The 13,557-nt window shown below is 42.5% G+C and overlaps 1 protein-coding gene across 5 annotated transcripts in view; it reads left to right on the forward strand.

The window, feature by feature from the left end:
• The window catches only part of DICER1 (dicer 1, ribonuclease III), a 75,900-nt gene that overhangs the window by 48,149 nt on the left and 14,194 nt on the right, over window positions 1–13,557 (forward strand). For 4 of the 5 annotated variants that reach the window (XM_025271298.3, XM_025271297.3, XM_044932833.2 and 1 more), the window contains 11 exons: window positions 1,072–1,204; window positions 1,869–1,944; window positions 2,630–2,769; window positions 4,644–4,823; window positions 5,054–5,267; window positions 5,473–5,626; window positions 7,084–7,266; window positions 7,537–7,642; window positions 8,157–8,332; window positions 9,295–10,078; window positions 12,835–12,990. In XM_025271298.3, coding sequence (XP_025127083.1) covers window positions 1,072–1,204; window positions 1,869–1,944; window positions 2,630–2,769; window positions 4,644–4,823; window positions 5,054–5,267; window positions 5,473–5,626; window positions 7,084–7,266; window positions 7,537–7,642; window positions 8,157–8,332; window positions 9,295–10,078; window positions 12,835–12,990 — 2,302 coding nt within the window. Of the gene's footprint in view, window positions 1–1,071; window positions 1,205–1,868; window positions 1,945–2,629; window positions 2,770–4,643; window positions 4,824–5,053; window positions 5,268–5,472; window positions 5,627–7,083; window positions 7,267–7,536; window positions 7,643–8,156; window positions 8,333–9,294; window positions 10,079–12,834; window positions 12,991–13,557 lie in introns of those variants that run through there. The other variant, XM_044932834.1, reaches the window with a different exon arrangement.

Raw genomic sequence — 13,557 nt, forward strand, 5'->3', positions numbered from 1 at the left:
AGATGTTGGCTATTTCTCCAGAAGGTCCTGGCTCCTTTTAGTGGAGGTTGAGTTGTGTTTAGAAACCAAGGTATGTTCATTGCCTCTGGAGTATAATTGCTACCAGGCTGTTTGGCAAATGGAGCTAGAAAATACGTCCATGCCTTTTCACGTGTGTTATACCTGTATCTGACTGCCTGTCTGTGGTTAGCTCCAGTTTGACTGTGACTCCAGAGGGTTTGTTCTTGCTGTCCCCTTTTCCATCTTTCTCCCTGGCTGGCTTGTTTAATAGTGAGAAATCTCAATTCCCCTTGTCGTCAGATACATTACTGTTCAGGCTCCCCATACGTAGCGGTCTCCCTCCTCCGGGGGCTGCCCCCGTGTTCAGGAGCCCTCGTTTTGCAGGTCCGGGCCTTGCAGCGTCGCGGCCCATTCCACTGCCCTCCTTGTATGCATCCTCTTCCCCACCAGGTTGGCTTCCTGTCCCGGCCCCCTCCCTGCTCGGGCTAAGCTCCCTCAGGGCCGGCTTCCTGCCCGCGTTCCTTGTGCTGTTGTGGGGCGGCCCAGTTGTTCTCCTGCCCTCCTTGGGTGAACACCAAGCCCACTGCTGATGCCTGCCTTGCACAGGCCCCCGTAATTGTTGGTGATCATTAAGGAACAAACGGCGGTTTGTTCCCTTAATGGATTCTGAGCAATACTTTCTGCACTGTCCAGTCACAGCACTAGACCTATATGGCTATTGATGCTCAAGTATCAATTTTAATAAAAATTAAAGTAAAAAGTTTAGTTTCTTAGCTGCCCTTGCCACAGTTCAAGAGCTCAGTGGCTTCTCTGTTGAACAGCACAGATACAGAACGTCATCTCAAAGTTTTATATATATATATATATATATATATATATATATAAACATACTAGTCCATCTTATTGAAAGTTTGAAACAGTGATGCTGAAACCATGCATATAAATACCTATCCAGTAGAGGGAAAGAGGAACATAAAAAATCAAACTGTAGAATGTGAATATCAGATTTTTTCCTTCTGTTTCTTAGTTGTAGACTCAGTGTTACCATTTCTTTTTTTTTTCCCCCCACAGATACTGTGCTAGATTACCAAGTGATCCATTTACTCATCTGGCTCCTAAATGTAGAACCCGAGAGTTGCCTGATGGTACATTTTATTCAACTCTTTATCTGCCAATTAACTCACCTCTTCGAGCCTCCATTGTTGTAAGTTTAGAAAAAGAAATGATTGTGCCTTAAAGTTAATGTCATTTATGGATTTGTTTTCAGCTTCTCTAAGGCTGTGCAAGTTATAGGTAAATTTGGCTTTAAATCTCCTTTAAAAAGTACATTTTAAAATCTCTTTTGTAGTCAACTACGTGTTCGAGTCTTCAATAGACTATATATATGTAATTTGTAGACTCTCCAAATTAGGCTAGACGACCTCTGAAGATTCCTCTAAAGTCTTTTACTATGAACATTTCTGGCGGCATCATTCACTTGTGGCTTTAGATCCTTATAGTGACAGAGAATTCATTAAATACAGTTGGGCTGTTCTAGTGATTTTGTTGTTGATTAGAAAAATATACCTTTATACAATTGCTGTCCTTGGTCTCAATCCTGATATATTAAATTCTTACTGAAATTTAAATTCATCAAGATTGTAAACTTATGATAACTGGTGTAGGTTTTACTGGGCAGGATTTTGACAGATGACTTTCAAATATAGACACTAGTATCTTTTAAAACTGGCTGATGTTTTTCATAATGAAGAACTTTGGTAAATTACAGCTTTAAAGATACTAGAGCAGAGGTTTCATCTGTGTTTTATGCGCTGATACTCCAGCTCCATGCATATACTGTGGACATGTTTTTTTTTTGTTACTTCCAGGGTCCCCCAATGAGCTGCATTCGATTGGCTGAAAGAGTCGTGGCTCTCATTTGCTGTGAAAAACTGCACAAAATTGGTAAGAGTGTGTGAAAAGCACATGTAAATAAAAATAAAGTTAAAAACATTGTATAACAAAAGCACCTCAAGGGCTGTATGGGTCTCCAGGGCTTTGCGGGCTGTGAACGCCTTGCTTTTGGTGTGCTTCGGGGAGGATAGATGTAAGTGTGATGTAACTTGAAGACCCTGTAAGATGGAGGAGCTCTGTTTTTCACAGCTGAGCAGCTATAATTTATTTGCTCTCATTTCTAACTCCTTTTAAATATATAAATGTAATAAGGTCGTCTGACTGTTGAATCGTGAACATTTATGTTTTGTGTTGTAATGTATCGATTTCTCAAATTAGTCTGTATTTATGTACAGATGAAAGTTTTTCTAAAAATGGGTGGACTTGTTTTCCGGTGGCATTCATAAAAGGATGATCTGATACTGTTTTCCTGTTTACATGTTTTTGTTTTTTGAGTCTTAAAACAGAATTTATAATCCTCATCATACTGAATATATGAACCTCACAATCGACTTTGCTTTCAGTTATCACACGTGATTACTCTTCTGTTGTTAAAAGCACAGATGCTTTAGTTTTTGTGATTTGTCCAGTTGTTTCCCAGCACAGAGCTGCTCTGGATGATCCACTGATTAATTAGGCAGAATCAGGATTGAGCATTTTACTACAAAATCACGTTCCTTCTCTTTACATTTCTTAGGCGAACTGGATGACCATTTGATGCCAGTTGGGAAGGAGACTGTTAAATACGAGGAAGAGCTGGATTTACACGATGAAGAAGAGACCAGTGTTCCAGGAAGACCAGGTTCCACAAAACGAAGACAGTGCTACCCAAAAGCAGTTAGTATTGGTTAGAACCAAATACAAATCTAGCCTTTCTGACTTTCTGTTGCTTGCTGTACCAGGCCCAGATTCCTTTGCTTGGCTTCCCAAACCTGTGCAATGCAGCCCACCCCGTGGGTCTCAGCTCGTCTCCCGGCCTCGTTCACAGCTCCTCTCACAGCAGCCCCTTCGCTGTCACATGTACAGAGTGTGCTCTTTCTCACTTCAGACATCACTTTTGTTTTTCTTCTCAAAAGGATTCTTGTGTTTGTCACATTCTATCCAGAATGAGTTAATGTCATTTAAAGAGACATTCTTTGTTTCATTCACTTTAGTGGCCAGGTCCTCGGTCTACCTTACACTGGGGACTAAGACCTCAAGGGTATGTATGCTAAAACAGGCATGTGCCCGTACAGGGTGAGGGGCGCACGGCAGGTGTGAGCCCAGAGACTTGTCGGGAGTCAGGGTGTGGCCTGACGGGTCATAGTCAGCTTTTCCAACATGTCCTGTCTAGCTGGATCTGTGGTTTTCTAGCTGTAACCATGCGGGGCTGGAGTACTTATTTTTAAAATATTAGTCAATATTTTTACCTTATTAAACCCCCAGACAAAAGCAGAAATTTGCTATGTACTTTGATCTTAGCTTAAATATGATTCTTTTTATTTATTTTTTTGCAGTTTTATTGAGTTTTTACTTTTTTTTAGAAAAAGTTTGCACCCAGCTAAGCATTTTCAAGATTCAAAATCATGTCACTTTTTCAAAAATCAGGAATTAAGTTATCCGATTTTCTGAACTGCTTATTTTCTCATATCCAGTTTTCCTATTCTAACATTACCCTAGAGGTTCTTGGGCTAGTTTCATGTGACAAATGTTACCACTAATAAGTGTTTTGAGAAGCATAGTACTGCTTTGGATCCTGTGTAATTATTAGGTGCATTCTAGTAACTATATCTCTTAGCCAGCATTTCCACACCTTTTAACTATAGATGTAATTGTTTATATTATTGAGCCTTGGAAACTGTAGACTATTGGGTGGGGTTGTGTGAATATTAGAAGTTTAGAAACTTAGTTTAGTTTAAATCATAGTTTACTCCTTTAATCAGACAGCCATTAAAAATAATACTAACTTGTATTGACCCTGAAAGATATTCTCATTGTAGTAACCGGAGCTAAAAATCAGTGATACCTTTGTTTTGTGGTTCCATTTGTAATGAAAAATATGTATGTGTATATATTTATGTGCATTTATTCTGGAATGTATACATTTATTCCAGAAAAGTCTGGAAGATGATATGGTATGTGACAGTGTTACTAAAGGTTATCTGAGCTTCAGGATTATGTAGGATTTTAAAAAACTTGGCTACTTTTATTTTCTGACATTCAACAGTGAGTAAAGACTCAGAAACCCAGGGAAGAAAACCTTTGTTCTCTAGTCAAAAGAAATAGATCAAATAAAATGTTGCTGCTTAGTTGCTAAGTTGTGTTCCAACTCTTTTGCAACCCATGGACTTTAACCCACCAGGCTCCTCTGTCCGTGGGATTTCCCAGGCAAGAATACTGGAGTGGGTAGCCATTTCCTTCTTCAGGGGATCTTTCTGACCCAGGGATTGAACCTATGTCTCCTGCATTGGTAGGCGGATTCTTTACTATTGAGCCATCACGGAAGCCCACATCAAAGGAATAGTATTGTGTTAAAAGACCCTGCGGTGTTTGATGGTTTTGTATACTTCTCCAGTGAGGTTAAGTAAATGAGGAGGTCTCCTGCCTTGGGTCTTAGTTTTCTCTCATCAGCTTTTAGTAAAGCCAGGAAATAAATTTATTTTCTTGCCAACATCTGGAAAAGAGGTGAATACGCTGGCACTTGTTGCTTACATTTTTCTTTCCACTCCCAGATTCCAGAATGTTTGAGGGAGAGCTACCCCAGGCCCGGTCAGCCCTGTTACCTGTACGTGATCGGAATGGTCCTGACGACACCTTTACCTGATGAGCTCAACTTCAGAAGGCGGAAGCTCTACCCCCCTGAGGACACCACAAGATGCTTTGGAATACTGACAGCCAAGCCCATACCTCAGGTGGACGTTTCATAGTGGCCTTTTATGTTGGACTGTCTTTGTTTTTTTTTAAAAGGAAAAGTGACTTTAAAAGTAACTGTCTTTTGTTACCTCAAAATGGTCACTATTTTACACTTGGAAGTGTCTCTTCTGTTCCCCTGATAGAAAGCATCATTCCTCTTCTGAAGTTATCTATTTATAATGGACTGAAATCTTGGCTAACCTTGGGCTTTATTTTTCTTTCTCTGAAGATCCCACACTTTCCTGTGTATACGCGCTCTGGAGAGGTGACCATATCTATTGAGTTGAAGAAGTCCGGCTTCACGTTATCTCTGCAAATGCTTGAGTTGATCACAAGGCTTCACCAGTATATATTCTCACATATTCTTCGGCTTGAAAAACCTGCACTAGAATTTAAACCCACAGACGCGGACTCAGCCTACTGCGTTCTACCTCTTAATGTTGGTAAGAAGGACCCAGACTCTAAAGCGTTGTCTGTATAGTAGCTAAAAAACGAAAGTGTTGCTTAACAATGAGCTTAACTGAATATAGTACAGAAATCTCTTTGATAACTCTGAACTAGGCACATGGAATGAAGGTAGAGCTTGAGGGAGGGTCTTACCCGTGTTATGACATTTTAACAAGCTTAAAGATCTTTTTCTTCCCTAAGTTAATGACTCCAGCACTTTGGACATTGACTTTAAATTCATGGAAGATATCGAGAAATCTGAAGCTCGCATAGGCATTCCCAGCACAAAGTATTCAAAAGAAACTCCCTTTGTTTTCAAATTAGAAGATTACCAAGATGCAGTTATCATTCCAAGGTAAGGTGTTAAGTGGAAATCAAAGTGGAGGTGACACTTTGCTTTTGAAGGTTCCCTCTGGGCACATGGGGCACATGGTGGGCTGTGACCCTGGCATCGCCATGGCCAGTAGAAAATTTAGGTATCTCTTAGTGGCAGGCCTGTGCTCCCCAGTTTACTTACATAAAAACAAAGCCTGAAGTGCTGTTGGTGAAAGGATTCTACTTTGTGAAGCTCAGCTCATCTAAATGATGTTGATAGGCTTTCTTTGTAAAACCTCCATCCTTTTAATCCCCAAAGTCTTAAAGAATTTGATTATAAATAACAGTTTATTAAAGTTGTTGAAAGGCATAGTGTTATTTAGCACAATGAAAATAGTTAATTACAATGCTTTGTTGTATGTGTGCTAAGTCACGTTAGTCGTGTCTGATGCTCTGTGACACTATGGACCGTAGCCCGTCAGGCTCCTCTGTCAGTGGGGTTCTCTAGCCAAGAATACTGGAGTGGGTTGCCATGCCCTTTTCCAGGGACTCTTCCGGACCCAGGGATTGAACCCGAGCCTCTTATGTCTCCTGCATTTGCAGGCAGGTTCTTTACCACTAGTGCCATCTTTTTGGTAAAAATTTAGGGCATAAAGTTTTTGAGCATTAAGATTAAATATCACACTTTTTAAAGAATTAAAATACTGGCTGCAGTTGTCTTTGGATTTTGTTCTGTTTTTGTTTTTTCTGTTTTCACTTTGTACCTCAGTGCCATGTTTTAAATGTTAGTTAACACCAGCCTATCAATATCAGAAATGGTGCAGTAACATACGTTTTGTGGGGCAAGAATCTTTCATGTTTAGCGTTAGTAATATATAAACTATTTACTTGGTTGCTTGGATATTGAAAGTTTTCTATACTGTTTATATTGATTAAATTAGAGATATTTAAAGGAGCCATTTAAGCTCCAGTATTTTGGCCATTTGATGTGAAGAGCACACTCTTCGGAAAAGTGCCTGATGCTGGGAAAGACTGAAAGCGACAGGAGAAGGGAATGGCAGAATATGAGATGGTTAGATAGCATCACCCACTCAATGGACATGATTCTGAGCAAATTCTGGGAGGTAGTGATGAACAGGTGCTGCACCTCATGGGGTCTCGAAGAATCAGACACGACTTAGCAACTGAACAATGACAAAAGGAGCCACTTGGCTTTCATGTGTTATCAAAGTATAGATATTTAGAATAAAGATGAGATATTTAGAATAGGAGAGAATGGAGAGTCAGGTTTTTACTTGATGTAAATGTAGTTTCTCTTGGCTTAAATTCACTTGAAATGTATTAGTTAGAGTTGAAGTGTCATTGCTGTTATATTTTTTTAACCTTTTGAACTTTTACTTTAAAATCATAATTTGCATTTCTGTATTACAAACAGCTTGTGTTTTGAGAATAGTTGATTTAAACCATAAAGTCACTGAAACTGTTTTTCTTTTTTAGATACCGCAATTTTGATCAGCCTCATCGATTTTATGTCGCTGACGTGTACACTGATCTTACCCCCCTGAGTAAATTTCCTTCCCCTGAGTATGAAACGTTTGCGGAGTATTACAAAACAAAGTATAACCTTGACCTGACCAATCTCAACCAGCCGCTGCTGGACGTGGACCACACGTCTTCACGGTAAGGCACTCCAGAGACGGCACTCGGATTGTACCTGTGCCAGTTTCCCCAGGTCAGTAGGCAGATGTGGAGGTTTGTGGTCCCCGCGGCCCACCGGTATGTAGACCCTGAACTCAGGAGGTCCTTGGCACACACAGTTGCCCAGAGTCTGGTCCAGGGGTCTGCAGTTTGAATGAGCTCTTCCAGTGAGCTGCCCTGAAGTCGTAGAGCCACTGTCAAGAGTGAACTTGCTTTTGTCTGTTTGATAAGATTATTTTGAAATTTTTCTAGACTTAATCTTTTGACACCTCGTCATTTGAATCAGAAGGGGAAAGCTCTTCCTCTGAGCAGTGCCGAGAAGAGGAAAGCCAAGTGGGAAAGCCTGCAGAATAAACAGGTAGCGCGTTCACTGTCACCAGCATAGCTTAGTGTTTTGAAAGACGCTTGAATTTTATGTTACCAAGTGAATTGAGTGACTTAGGAGTTTTTGGGAAGTTGCCGGACACTTAGGTTTTGTTTTGCTTTAATTAATGTGGCATATTGGCTTCATTTGAATGTCTTTTTTTTTAATTAATTAATTTTTTTATTGAACGGTAGTTGCTTTACAGAATTTTGTTGTTTCTGTCAAACGTCAGCACGATGAATGTCTTTTTGGTAAGCATGAGCGGTTTGGCCTTTATGCTTGGTCCGCTGATAGCCATTCTGTCATGAAATTCTAGGATAAATCCTGTTTTCCTTAAAGGGTTAGTTTTTAAAACATTTCTAAAATAAGATTTTGCTAGTGTTTCTGATTTTTGTCTTTATTCATCAGTGAAATTGATTTTTAAGTTTTATTTTTATTCTCTTGTGTGCTTGCTTTATATTTACCTCTCCACAATTTACACTTATCCACATGTTTTGCTCACTCACAGATACTGGTTCCAGAACTCTGTGCTATACATCCAATTCCAGCATCACTGTGGAGAAAAGCCGTTTGTCTCCCCAGCATACTTTACCGCCTTCACTGCCTTCTGACTGCAGAGGAGCTCAGAGCCCAGACAGCCAGCGATGCTGGTGTGGGAGTCAGATCACTTCCTGTGGATTTTAGGTATGCCTGTGCTGCGGGTCAGAAAGAACACGGCTCATGAAATCCCGTTTGCAAAAAGCACTGACTTTGGTTCACATTTTAATTTTATGTAAAATAATTTTTTAAAAGATTGGAAAGAAAATGTGGATATCTATTTAATACCTGAAATAGTTGCATCATTTGACTCCTAAGTGAACGTCTATATATTGAGTCATCGTTTGCTGATGCTCAGAGGGAGAGGAGAGCCTAAGGTCAAAACCAATGGTTCCCTTTTCAGTGGTGGCAGTTCAAGTAAAAATGAAAAGAGTTGTTTGTCCCAGGGCTGACATTTTAAGGCTCTTCCTCTTTTATAAATCAAATATGTGTTAAAGAGCAGTTGCCTCAGTGTGCGTCTTCAGTTGTTCTCTTCTCACTAGTCAAGTCTCTGCATTCTAAGGAAATTACTGGTTTAATGACTCAGATTTATTTTGCTTATCCAGTTGGCAAGAGCAAGTTGCTTCAGGAACTGAGGAACTTGTTAAATAGTACCAATCACTTACTACAGTGTCAAACACTGGTTTAAGCGCTATAGCTTATGTTAGATGGTTTCATCTTTAGGACAGTCCTATGAGGTAGGAATTATTGGTTCCTCTTCCAGGGATGGTAGCTAAGGTACAGAGACATTGAGTCAATTACTCGAAATTCCCCAGCTAGTCACCCCGCTGGCCTGGAGTCCCAGCGCATGCAGTCTGTGGCCCTGGGTCTGCTAGGCTGACCCGAGGCTTCATGAACTCCGCCCCACCCAGAGCTGCAGGGTTGGGAACCATGTCCCACTGTGTGGTTTATGTTGTGAAGAATTCCCAGTAGTGCTGATGTCTGCCTCGGAACCTTATTTCTCTTCTAAGGTAGGAATATATTTATACTGATGTTTATTTAACTTTTACTCAGATTGCACTAGCCTCTTTGAAGGGTCTGATGAAAAGTTATAAAAAATGTCTTTGCAGATACCCTAACTTAGACTTTGGGTGGAAAAAATCTATCGACAGCAAATCTTTCATCTCAATTGCTAACTCCTCTTCAGCTGAAAATGAGAATTACTGTAAGCACAGCACAATTGTCGTCCCTGAAAATGCTGCACATCAAGGTGCTAATAGAACCTCCCCTCTAGAAAATCATGACCAAATGTCTGTGAACTGCAGAACGTTGTTCAGCGAGTCACCTGGTAAGCTCCAAATTGAAGTTTCAACAGATCTGACAGCAATTAATGGTCTTTCTTACAATAAAAGTCTTGCCAATGGCAGTTACGATTTAGCTAACAGAGACTTTTGCCAAGGAAACCATCTGAATTACTATAAGCAGGAAATACCTGTACAACCAACTACCTCATATCCCATTCAGAATTTATACAATTACGAGAACCAGCCCAAGCCCAGCGATGAATGTACTCTACTGAGTAATAAATACCTTGATGGAAATGCTAACACATCTACCTCAGATGGAAGTCCCGTGACGGCCGCCGTGCCTGGTACTACAGAGACTGGGGAGGCGCCCCCGGACAGGACGGCTTCTGAGCAGAGCCCTTCTCCTGGGTACTCCTCGAGGACGCTTGGCCCCAACCCTGGGCTCATTCTTCAGGCTTTGACCCTTTCGAACGCTAGCGATGGATTTAACCTGGAGCGGCTCGAGATGCTTGGCGACTCCTTCCTCAAGCACGCCATCACCACGTATCTCTTCTGCACTTACCCCGATGCGCACGAGGGCCGCCTTTCCTACATGAGAAGCAAAAAGGTAAGGAACTGTCCTTTAACCCTTGCGCTGCTGCTGCTAGGTCGCTTTGGCTGTGTCCGACTCTGTGCAACCCCATAGACGGCAGCCCATCAGGCTCCCCCGTCCCTGGGATTCTCCAGGCAAGAACACTGGAGTGGGTTGCCATTTCCTTCTCCAGTCCATGAAAGTGAAAAGTGAAAGTGAAGTCGCTCAGTTGTGTCCAACTCTTAGCGACCCCATGGATGGCAGCCTACCAGGCTCCTCCGTCCATGGGATTCTCCAGGCAAGAGTACTGGAGTGGGGTGCCATTGCCTTCTCCGAACCCCTGCGCAGTTAGAGGAATTACTCAGGGTGGCTTCCAGCATCTGTGATCCAGAGGACTAGCAGAGTCCTGCTGCAGGGGCCGCCACAGCCGACTGGGCAGCGGGGGGCCTCCGAGCACGTGCACGGGAAAAGGAAAGTGCAAGTCCCCAGCTGTGTCCCACTCTGTGCCACCGCACGGGCTGTGGCCCGCCAGGCTCCTCTGTCCCTGGGATTCTCCAGGAAAGAATACTGGAGCGGGTTGCCATTCCCTTCTCCAGGGGATCTTCCCGACCCAGGAATCGAACCTGGGTCTCTTGCATTGTAGGCAGATTGTTTACCAGCTGAGCCACCAGGGAAACCCCGCACAGGAGTGACACTAAATGTAGTGTGGAATTAAGATTCAGAGAAGAAAAGTAATGAGGATAAACATTTAAATGATGATGAGAGAGGGATCACAAGGCGCCAGGTACCTGTTTGGCATATAACACACAAAGCTGCTGAGCACTTGGAAGGAAGGACTATCACTTGTGATCAGGGAAGGCGTTAATGGAAGGACGTGCGTTAATAGTGTGTAAACAGGGAACAGATGGCAGAGCGTGTCAGCACTCGGTGAATAAACCATGGCAGCAGTCAAAACTGTGGAAATACGTGGCATGGCCTAGACAGTCCAGCTTTAGAGACCTTGCTCTTGACCATTACACCGCCCTCCCCCTGCTGTTGTCCGTGACACTTGGCACTGCACTGAGCGGCCGCAGACGTTCTCCATCCGGTCTTCTCAGCGAACCCCTGAGAGGTCGATGGTAACACGGCCCCATCCTGCAGATGAGCAGACTCTTGCCTAGAGAGTTTTGTCGGCTGGTGCAGTTCACCTGGCTGGTCTGGGATGGTCAGGAGCGTGGCTGAGGCTGGAGTCCAAGCCTTCCACACTCTTCCCTGCAGCCTCCTTAAGTAAAGAGGGTGCTTGCTGCAGGAGTAACCCCCAGGGCAGCCAGGCTCTAAGGGGCCAGTGCTGGGGGAGGCAGGAGTGTCAGAATCAAAGTGAAGTTTAGGGCTTTCTATTTCACAGACTTGGCGGTGGAATGTTCAGGTAATTAAGAATGTAGGACTTAGATGTGGTCTGGGGGAATCGTCTTTGTAAGAGTGCTAATTGAGAGCAAACGAGATTTCCCTGGGGTGGTTGCAGAGGTTGAGAATGAGTAGAAAGTAACTTCATCCTCTTAGGTAGGAAAGAGGTCATTTTCTGTTTTGAAAGTTCTTCCATCCTGCTGCTCAGAAAGTTCCGACTCCTTACTTGCTGCAGAGATCATTGTCACTCGTGCAGTGGGGTACTGAAGGCCCTTTCGGCGTGCCCGCCCCAGCTGTGCCGCGGCCAGGCGGCCTCCCCAGCTGTCTTTCCCGGGCCTGCATACACCTGCTGCTGCTACTCTGCTGCTCGCCTCATGCCTCCATGTGAACTCGGCCCGCCCCACCTTGTACCTCCCGTGGGCCCTCTCTGAGCTCTTTGTACCTCCTCCTTTCTAAGGACCATTTCCGCTGACTTTGTAAATTCCATCCAAGTGCCTATTGCGCTTTATCCTCTCGTTGGCATCTGCGATGCTGTGGTCCCACGGAGTGGAGAGGGAAACCAGAGTCTGCTTACGCCATGCGGGCAGCGTCGGAAAGCCCTTCGGCCCAGAGTGAGCCTCGTGGGGGGCTTCCCCCCCAATCCCGCAGGCTTCAGGGACCACTTCTCTGTCTCACATCCCAACCAGTGCCTTTCCAGCATGGGTGCTTGTTCAGGGGTATTGAGTTACATGGGGGAAAGGGACTCATGAAGTGCTTAATAAAAAGCCCTGTTTTTGGAAAATGAGATCGACAGTTCTAGACCTTGGTGTTCAAGTAAAAGCTAGGCAGAGACACAGCGATTTGAGTAGATTATGGAGGAGATGAAGGCTTTAGAAAAAATGGACCAGAGGGAAGACAGTAAAGCTGGTTTATTGATGTCAGTAAACATGGAATTTCTCTTTATTACCTTTGTTCTGTTTTAAAATAGTTGAAATATCTTGAAATGCCATCCAAAACAAAAGAATGATATTTGGAAAAGCATTGTAGTTGAAATCATATTTATAGTTTAGGTTCAAGGAACTTAAAAAATTACTTTAGTTCAGTTCAGTGCTGGTTTTATTTTATAGCTAGAGTTTATGGTACTTCGCCTTTTATTTCATTGAGAATATTGGGACATTTTGGACTTGGTGGATTTTGATTATTTCCTATTTTGATAGCTCCAATCAGCAGTTTGAATTTTATATCTTCAGATTACATGAGAATTTAATATTTCCTATCATGAATAGGTAGAAAAACTGTTCAGTCTGTGTAACTGATGACTAGTTATGGAATATGAAGAATCTTTAGCTAAAAATTACATTCATGTCTTATATGAGTTTCCACAGCGATCATTTATGGATAAGTGTTGCATAAATTTTTTTCTGCTGCAGGTCAGCAACTGTAATCTGTATCGGCTTGGAAAAAAGAAGGGGCTGCCCAGCCGCATGGTGGTGTCCATATTTGACCCCCCTGTGAATTGGCTTCCTCCTGGTTACGTAGTAAACCAAGACAAAAGTAACACAGAGAAATGGGAAAAAGATGAAATGGTAAGTTTTTTGTAACTGGGTGGATTTATTTTCTGGTGAAGGGGCAGAATCTTGTTCTATTAATTTTTTGTTTCTTTTCCCCAGTGTGTTTATAATCGAGGAGAAATTCTATATAGTAAATTAATTTCTTTTCATTGAATTTAGAACAGTGTTGTAACTGTGATAGAGAACAGTTTCTATTATCTTCGCTTGCCAAAGGCAAAAGAGTATCTGGTGTTGTGATTCAAAAAAAAAAAGGGCTTAACTCTGTGACATTTCACTTAAATATGACATATTGCGATTTATCATAGATCCTTAGCTCTGTTCAGTGAAATCAGTAGCCTATAATCTCCAATTTGTCTGTGAAATGATTTCAGTAAAATCTTGCTTTTGCAGCTCAGGGCCTCCTCAGGACTATTTCTCCTCTTGTGACCTTAAAAAAATAAAAATACGTAAAGGTTGTAGTTTCCTGGAAATAGTTTAAATCTTGCCAACAACTTAAAAGCAGCCTGCAAACGTTAGCTGCTGCTGCTGTGTTTCGTCTCGTCTGGAAGGCCACCAGAGGGCAGCTCGCAGGGCCTGGGAGCC

Source organism: Bubalus bubalis, chromosome 20 (assembly GCF_019923935.1).
Source record: "Bubalus bubalis isolate 160015118507 breed Murrah chromosome 20, NDDB_SH_1, whole genome shotgun sequence".
In the NCBI taxonomy this organism is placed as follows: Eukaryota; Metazoa; Chordata; class Mammalia; order Artiodactyla; family Bovidae; genus Bubalus; species Bubalus bubalis.